An 8,839-nucleotide genomic window follows, 5' to 3' on the forward strand; every position below is an offset into this window, starting at 1 on the left:
ATACCTGGCTCATTATGCAGCTTATTATGTGGTTCTTTTTCTTCTCTGGTAGGAATTGTCTCTGCATTATTAAAGGGGTACTTCAGCGCTGGGAAGATGAATCTGTATTTAAACCGGGTCATCAATGCAGTAGAAATGTGAAAGTATTTTTGAATTTGGTGTCTTCTAGACTGAGAAAAGACAGAAAATGTATTTTTGTCCCATGGGGATGAAAGACTACAATTCCCAGAATGCTTCGCTGCCCTGTGAGGCCATTCCCAACACCACCAACTTCATTACTGTGACAGAGTTAGAGAAGACACTACAATTAAAAACTGAACGTGTCTGTTCAATATAATGAGTGAGTCACCGCGCGAGTGTCACAGCACTGAGCACTAACTGCAGGAGTGATGAGAGCTGAGGTAATTGCGACTACATTCGCGGCATACATTCACAACGCGAGTTCAGTCTGGCACGCGTTTCAGTTCATGCCTTTGCAAGCTTAACTTTCATAGAAATGAATTTGAGAAGTTAAAAGACTTACATTGCTCACCATAGCTCCGTTTAAATGATCCTGTCTGCAAGCTGAGCTCTCCCTGCCAGCTGAGTGTAATCGCCCATCCCCCATGCGCAGATTCAAAACATGCGGAAATGGCTCCCTCTGCTGGCTGTAGTCTTTAGCCTCTGGGCAAACATTCCTCCTATGATGCAAAAATCGTCATTTTGCATCATAGGAGGAATTTTTCCAGAAATAAAATGCATAAATCTCTTGTCTCAGGGAGATATGAGGGGGGAAAGCACAATAATTTGAATATTCTCCAGGGTTTCTACTGATACAAAGCCATATGCTAATCGCTGAAGTAACCCTTTAATGATGATTCACACCCTCACACATATGGCCTTTGTAAAAAAAAGTGACATTTTTTATCAATATTGCTTTATGTGAATGAGCAGGCACAATGATTCTAACATAATTTTTAAGCAAAACTCAAGGCAATACCATCCATTAGTCAAAAGTATTGTGGGCCCATATATACCATGTTGTGTGGCCTTATTTCAGTGACTTAATGTTTTGTTTTTTCAATAACCACACACAGGGCTTGACATTAACACTCACCAACCCGCCATATGCAGGTAGATTTCAGCTGTGGCGGGTACGGCAGCCACTAGCCACTTAGGTGGGTTGAATATAATTTACGGCCAAATGAAATGCCAAGACTGTCGTATCACAAAATTAGCTACAATTTAACTACAATTCTTTATCGATTAACTTGCAGTTAGTGAAGGCGAGATAGGTGGAATAGAGCTTGATGACACTCAACAAAAGCTCTCTCTCTCTCTCTCTCTCTCTCTCTCTCTCTCTCTCTCTCTCAAATACACACGCACAAAGATGTCAAAATGTCCATCGCATGGATTATCTCGCATGAACAGTCGGTTATGAATTACGTTTTTGTAATTTGCCTATTTGGTTTTTTAAAAATATTTTTTATATAGCCTAACTAAAATAATGCGTGCTCAACATTAACGCTTTTGCGGGGTAAGTGGATTTTTAGAACGGACAAGTGAAAGAGAATTTTACTTGCCCGACGGGCAAGAGCCTGATTAAAACAAAAAATTACTAGCGAATCACCAAAATGCAAGGATGATTTCACAGCTGAAAATGACAAGTAATAAGTTATAATAAACAAGTAATTAACATTCACTTACATTAACATTCACTTAAAGTCACTTACATTTTAGATGCAATTTGAGGGTTTTTGTTCTATTTCAGCAGCAAAAATTGTTCACAGTAGAACCGTAACTGAACGATTCAGCGTTTGAATAAATTGTTTTTAATGAACGACTCAATGACTCACTCATTAGGATGGTGACAGTTTCATGTTTAAACATACTTTCCAACATTTGTTATTTGTCTATTCAAAACTACAGATCTCATAACATTTTTTAATGCAGTTGTATTTTTTCTGTATAAATTATTTAATTTGATTAGTAACAGCCCCTATAGTATATTATTTTAATTTAATGTATTGATCAAATTTAACAATATAAAATGAAACCTGAAGCATAGCCTATATTTAAATATTTAATAAGATTTGGTTGGGAAATGGTCTTTATAAAAGGTAAAAATATCACAAATTTGAAATGATTCAATAAAAAAAATATACATATTTTTTAAATAACAAATATGCAGATGTAAATATGTCAAAGCTGATTGAATCAATTATAATCAATAATGCTTCAGAATAAATTATATTTACAACACACACACACACACACACACAAAGAAAAAAAAAATATCGAACTTTTTTTCCCGGACAAGCACATTTTCTACTCGGACAAGTGAATGAACGATTTACTTGTCCGAAGGACAAGCACATGAACATGCTTAATGTCGAGCCCTGTCATCATATTACATTTCTCATATTAGCCTATCATATTGCACACCTGCACATACCAGCTGATATACAATGTAATCTTAATTTAGGAGTCACTCTGCATTTGAAAGTTTGAAAGGGTTTTAAAGGGATCCCATGGTGTTGAGACTTGTATGGCTTAATATAACATAAATGATGTCTCTTACTGAATTATGTGGTAGAAAACCCATGAAAGATGTACGTTATTTAAAAAATCGATTTTATATTTGGACCATGGGCGGCGCCATTTTGTTTGCGTTCTAGGTTGATGACGTAGAGTGGTTGAACTCCTCAATCAGCTGGCGTTACCCGTAGCTATTTTTACCACAACGCAACTCGAAAATTGTTTCAGAGTTAAACAAAACAAATGAATTGCTTTGTAATTGTACTTAAAACACACTCAAACATACATGTGCACACAAACTCACCTACACAAGTCACAAACAGATCGGCGGGCGCGCACACACACTGACTGCTCTGTCTCAATCGCATGCATCATCACCAAAACATCCTGCCTCTCTTCCTCACGTTACTTTATCCCATCGTCCTACCTAGATATTTCCCTCTGCTGGTCACATTAGGCATTATAGTTAATCTACTATCAACAGTCTATTTAGGGAACAGGATGTGTTGAACAGGATATCAACACAGGGAATAGATTGAGGGTTATGTATGCGCGCGCAGTGCGTGCGTGTGTGTGTGTGTTCGCGCCGATCTGTTGGGGTGTGTGTGTGTTCGCGCCGATCTGTTGGGGTGTGTGTGTGTGTGTGTGTGTGTGTGTGTGTGTTCGCGCCGATCTGTTGGGGTGTGTGTGAGAGTCTGTGTGAGAGAGAGAGTTTGTGTGCACATGTATGTTTGAGTGCGTGAAGTCGGACAGCTGTTTGTAAATCGGCTTTACTCGTTATTGCGGTGGAACGTGAGACTGAATGACTGCACTCGAATATGCACTATGGTGTCGGACAACACTACAAATGTCCGTCCCTTCAAATAATGCCCTATTTAAGGGTATAGGGTCGATTTCAGATTCAGCCCCTGTCGTGGAGACTGAGCAGCCCAACATCTCGATTGAGACAGAGCCTGTCGTGTGCGCGCCCGCCGATCTGTTTGTGACTTGTGTAGGTGAGTTTGTGTGCACATGTATGTTTGAGTGTGTTTTAAGTATAATTACAAAGGAATTCATTGGTTTTGTTTAACTCTGAAACAATTTTCGAGTTGCGTTGTGGTAAAAATAGCTACGGGTAACGCCAGCTGATTGAGGAGTTCAACCACTCTACGTCATCAACCTAGAACGCAAACAAAATGGCGCCGCCCATGGTCCAAATATAAAATCGATTTTTTAAATAACGTAGATCTTTCATGGGTTTTCTACTACATAATTCAGTAAGAGACATCATTTATGTTATATTAAGCCATACAAGTCTCAACACCAGGGGATCCCTTTAAATCTTCTAAATCAGTAAAATTAGTCAAACTCAAGTAATTTAAGCATGCCAAAGTCAACTTTAAACATATACAATGTAATTTCCAAACAGCAAAATTGTGGCCAGTGAAAATGCTGAGTGGCTAGTAACTTTGGAAAACCACAAGCCACAGTGGCTGGTGAGCAAAAAAGGTTAATGTCAAGCCCTGACCACACATAAATTATACTCAAAAATATAATGCGTAGAATGCGTGTTGCTCTCATATTATGGTAGCCTAGTTTGTGTTGAATGCAGTGTAATGACACTTTTACCATTTAAATGTTTATAATCAACTGGAAAAAAGCACAAATGTCAGATCATTTAAAAACTTCTAAAGGGCCCCAAAACTGCCTCAGACTCCTAGGGGTTAAAAATCTTTAGATTAAGACTTACCCATTATTTGTTTCTTTGTGTTCTTCTCTGGTTTTAGCAAAATTATGTAACATTTTGGAGCAAATATGCAAAAGAGTAAACCAAAACTTGATGCTAAAATAGCAAATATCTGCACAGCTACAGTAAATTTTCCAGGAGAACTGACATAAGCTGGAATAAATGTGAGCCAGACAGCACAGAATATGAGCATACTGAATGTGATGAACTTGGCTTCATTGAAGTTATCAGGGAGCTTCCGAGCAAGAAAAGCTAAAACAAAACACAAGATTGATAGCAGGCCAGTATAACCCAGAACAGCCCAGAAACCAAGAGCTGAACCCAAGTTACATTCGAGGATAATCTTTTCTCTAAAATAGTTTAAATTAAAATAAGGAAAAGGAGGGGATATTGTTAACCAAAGCACACATATAATCACCTGTATTAACGTTAAGGAAACAACACTGAGTCTCTGTTGAAGCTGTCCAAACCATTTCATGACATTTCTTCCTGGAAGTGTAGCCTTGAAGGCCATTAACACCACTATTGTTTTCCCCAGAACACAGGAGATACAGAGGACAAAAGGGATCCCAAATGCTGTGTGACGCAACATACAGGACCACTCAGTCGGCCGTCCAATGAAAGTAAGTGAACAGAGGAAACACAGAGTCAAAGAGAAGAGCAGCAGGAAGCTCAGCTCTGAGTTATTGGCTCTGACAATAGGCGTTTCTTTATGAAGATAAAACAGAAAAGATACCATTGCTGTTAATAACACGCCAATAAAGGAGAAAATGCAAAGCACCATCCCCATGATTTCTGTATATGAAAGGAATTCAACCAATTTTAATACACATCTGTCTTTGCTTTCATTCGACCAATGCTCCAAATCACAAGGAAAGCAGTCACTAGAATCTGTAAAAAATAAATAAATAAATAAATAATTGAAAGTAAATATTTAATGTAAAGTGCATCAGGAAGTCACTTGACCAATGGAGAGTATTTTATTTAATAATACTATAATGAGAGTTAACCAGCATATACAATTTTACCTGTGCCATTACTGATTTCTCCCTCTGCACATGGAATGCAGTCATAACAGCAGAGAGGTCTTCCTTTTTGCACAGCCTTCCTAGTGCCTGGAGGGCAGCTCTCACTGCACACGGACACAGGCAACTTATAGAGAAAATAATTTGTTATATAAAAAAAAGATGATTTGCTCTTCTTCATGTAATATTTGTTCATAATTTTATGCAATTGCTTTCATACATAAATGTTTATTCATAATTTTCAACTTATTGAATGTTCTTCAGTAACTGTCAGTTATTTGACATGCCCTCAACAATTTGTTATATTATATTACTGATGTACCTGTCCACTGTTCCCTGCCCATAGCACAAGTTCCTGATTGACTTGAAGACGTTGCTCTGAAGGCAGTGAGCTGTCATAGACACCTACATGCTTAAACTGCAGACTTCCATCCTCAGCAGGCTGCCAGTTAACCAGGTCATATCTCGCAACTGGATCACCACTGGCATCAAAAAATATTTCTTCACCTGTTTTAACTTTGAATCTCACATTCCTCATATACTCCAACATCTGAGATGATAGACGAGAAAAATATATATTTTATGTATCTTAATATGATTTTTTACGCTGTTTTGCACTCTTTCTACCTTTTGCGGTGTGGACAATTCTCCTTTGCTGCCGTTGGTGGTGGATCTGAAGTCTTTTAAAACATTATGTAGTGTATGTGCAACAGCATACACTGCAGTGTACACTTTATTTGCTATTCGTAGCTCTGATACATCAGTATATTCGTTTTGCAGCTCAGCCAGTTTCTCTGAGCCAGTACAGCCACCACTGCCACTGTTTCTAAAAGAGCACTGAAAAGATGTTTCCCAGAATTCTTTTAATATTTCATTTTTTGGTTCTTGATCAGGGTGTACGTTCACAAGGAACTCTTGCAGGCCCATTAGTTTGGCATTTGCTATAGCAAAACCCACCGATCCAGAAAGGAAACTGTATTCCTTTGTTTCTGCAAGAGTTCGAGAAGTGATCCAGGATTCACTGCCAACCCACTGAATCCCTGTGATGTTTTGTTGCACAATTTCTTTCAGAAGGGGAACAAAATCTCCTAATGCAATAAAAGCCAGCACCACTTTGGCGGTGCCTTTCTTTATCACTTCCAGTGTCTTCAGAATCTGCTCTTTTGGATCAGTGCTTAATATGGCCTCTGAGTATTCAATACAAATCTCCTCTTGTTTTGCTGCCTCCTCAAATGCTGCGATGCCATTATTGCCATAATCTCCACGACTCCTGACCGTCCCAACCCAGGTCCAGCCAAAGTACTTGACAAGCTGAGCCAGTGCTCTGCTTTGGTAATAATCGCTTGGTATTGTTCTGAAGAAGGATGGATATCTTTTTCTATCACTTAGGCATGCACATGTGGCAAAATGACTGATCTGCAAGAAAAAGAAGCAGAGTATATTAACAACATGTTTTTAAGACAACTCCATTATTGATCCAATATATATCACTTCCTTGCTAATAACATTATTGTCATATTTAATTCATTTGTTTTCTGATGCATGTATTTTAGGTGCATGTTCCAGTTGTTCATCATGCACTGACACTGATTGTGATAACAAGCAACAGAAAATTAAAAGTTCTTACAACAGGTAAGCTGAATGGACCAACTAGAGATGCCAAGGCTATGGTGGGAGAGGAGTTTGACTCTCCAATAATGGCATGAACAGCTGGTGGTCTAGAGCAGGATGTATCACTCAAAGTCTCTTCATAGCCATTCATCAAAGCCATGCCTGATATGATAGTTTGAACTACAGAGCTACATGAATCATATATCTTATAGCCCAAAGAAACACCAGGCAACAGTTGTGTGCTGTTATTAATCTCCTCAATGGCAAATATGAGCGTCTGAGCAAACTTAAACCCACGCAAGTTGAAGCTGTGGAAATAAAGTTTCAGTTGTATGTTGTATTCTGCAAAGTGTGTGTGTATATATATATATATATATATATATATATATATATATATATATATATATAAATTATTATTATTTTCTTTTCATAATGCCTGGTGTCAAAGAGTTATTTTCATACAGACCTGCCGCATTTTGTTGGCTCTGGTCTGGAAGTGAAAGGATGCATTTTTAGCAGAGCACTTCTGTGGAATGATAAACTCGCCCCAATGTTGATGTCTTTTTGTGCAGAAAGTAGAGGGAGGGCAGGCTGACCAAGCAGTCTGCAGACTTCTGCTGAAGCTGACGCACCAGTGCCATGCACTATAAGCAACAGTAGCAGCAGTGACAAAGTCCTCTTTGCCATTCCGATATGTATACTGGGCAGGAACCTCTGAGATAGAACAGGGAAAGTGCTGCTTTTTATTGTGTCTTCAAATGCCCTTTGGTAGACTGACAAGCCAGACCCACATCAAGATGTTTGGTCTGGAAACTCACCACTGACAGGGCTCAATCCGAGGGGCAGGATAAATGGTTGTCTTTCAAACTCCCTCTGCACAGCGTGCACGCAATTGGATAGAGCTGCAACCAACCAGAGCAACGAAAGTGAAGCAGAGCTAATTGACAGATTAAACTTCTGCTGTATCTGGTCGGCAAAACTCAGAACACATCTTCCCTTCTTAAGAATGACTTCAGTGCCATTCTTTGTTCTTTTCTCAGAGAAAAGCTTAACTCCAAGTCTTCCTGAGTCACGTTCAAAGCTGATTCGAAAGACCGCCATTCGCCAGTTTCTGTGTTTACTAGTAGAACACAAGCGCAACTTAGCTGTCATTATGTTAATCCCTGCCCCCTGACTCTGTACACAATGTGATTGGCCCGACCAGAGTTTGGTTTTTACAGCTCAGAAGTGTATTGAGAGTTGCTAGTCGACACTCACGGCAGATTAGATTTTCTGCCGCTAGGGTGCGTCTAGATTTCTTGGCTAACCCTTTGGGGTTGGAATACTGAATCCTTTTTCATAGTCTACTTTATTGTATTTGTACAGATTGTTTGCCCTTAAAGTTTCTGGTTGTCAGTATCTGTAAATTGCAGAGACCCTAAATGATGCAATGGATCCAAATACCAATTACACAAATTGCACACAAATCCAAAGGTGGTGCTATAATAAGTACAATAATGAATTGTATTATAAGACATTATTTATGTTTGTGTTTAAGCTAATATCACTGTAACCATTCAGGTAATAATAAAATAATAATTTTCCTTCTTTAGTGGCCTTGAATCAAATAGTCATATGCATTTCCAGTCCAATTTTCTTCTTCTTAAATATTTGGTCATTTGATTTGCACAAAATGTACTACAACAAAATATACTATCTAGAGCTGCTACTGAAAAAAAGAAGAAAAACAGAAATTGTTTTTCATAAATTGTATTGATTTGCAGATATTGGCCAATTGGTGTGACCCATAATGACTAATTGGCATATACAGATGAGACATAACATCATGACCACAGACAGGTGACGTGAACAACAATGATTATCTCTTCATCATGGCACCTGTTAGTGGGTGGGATATATTATGCAGCAAGTAAACATTTTGTCCTCAAAGTTGATGTGTTTAAAGCAGGAAAAATTGGCA

General features: G+C 38.5%; 1 protein-coding gene across 1 annotated transcript; it reads right to left on the reverse strand.

The window, feature by feature from the left end:
* Positions 1-4,235: 4,235 nt before the first annotated feature.
* LOC137043551 (extracellular calcium-sensing receptor-like) lies at positions 4,236-7,566 on the reverse strand. The gene is made up of 6 exons (XM_067419851.1): positions 7,346-7,566; positions 6,896-7,187; positions 5,896-6,684; positions 5,591-5,818; positions 5,272-5,395; positions 4,236-5,134 (listed from the first exon to the last, which is right to left on the reverse strand). Exons 1-6 carry the CDS (start codon positions 7,564-7,566, stop codon positions 4,236-4,238), a joined length of 2,553 nt encoding a protein of 850 aa, XP_067275952.1.
* Between the last annotated feature and the right edge of the window lie 1,273 nt (positions 7,567-8,839).

The sequence above is a fragment of the Pseudorasbora parva genome, chromosome 16, assembly GCF_024679245.1.
Source record: "Pseudorasbora parva isolate DD20220531a chromosome 16, ASM2467924v1, whole genome shotgun sequence".
Classification (NCBI taxonomy): Eukaryota; Metazoa; Chordata; class Actinopteri; order Cypriniformes; family Gobionidae; genus Pseudorasbora; species Pseudorasbora parva.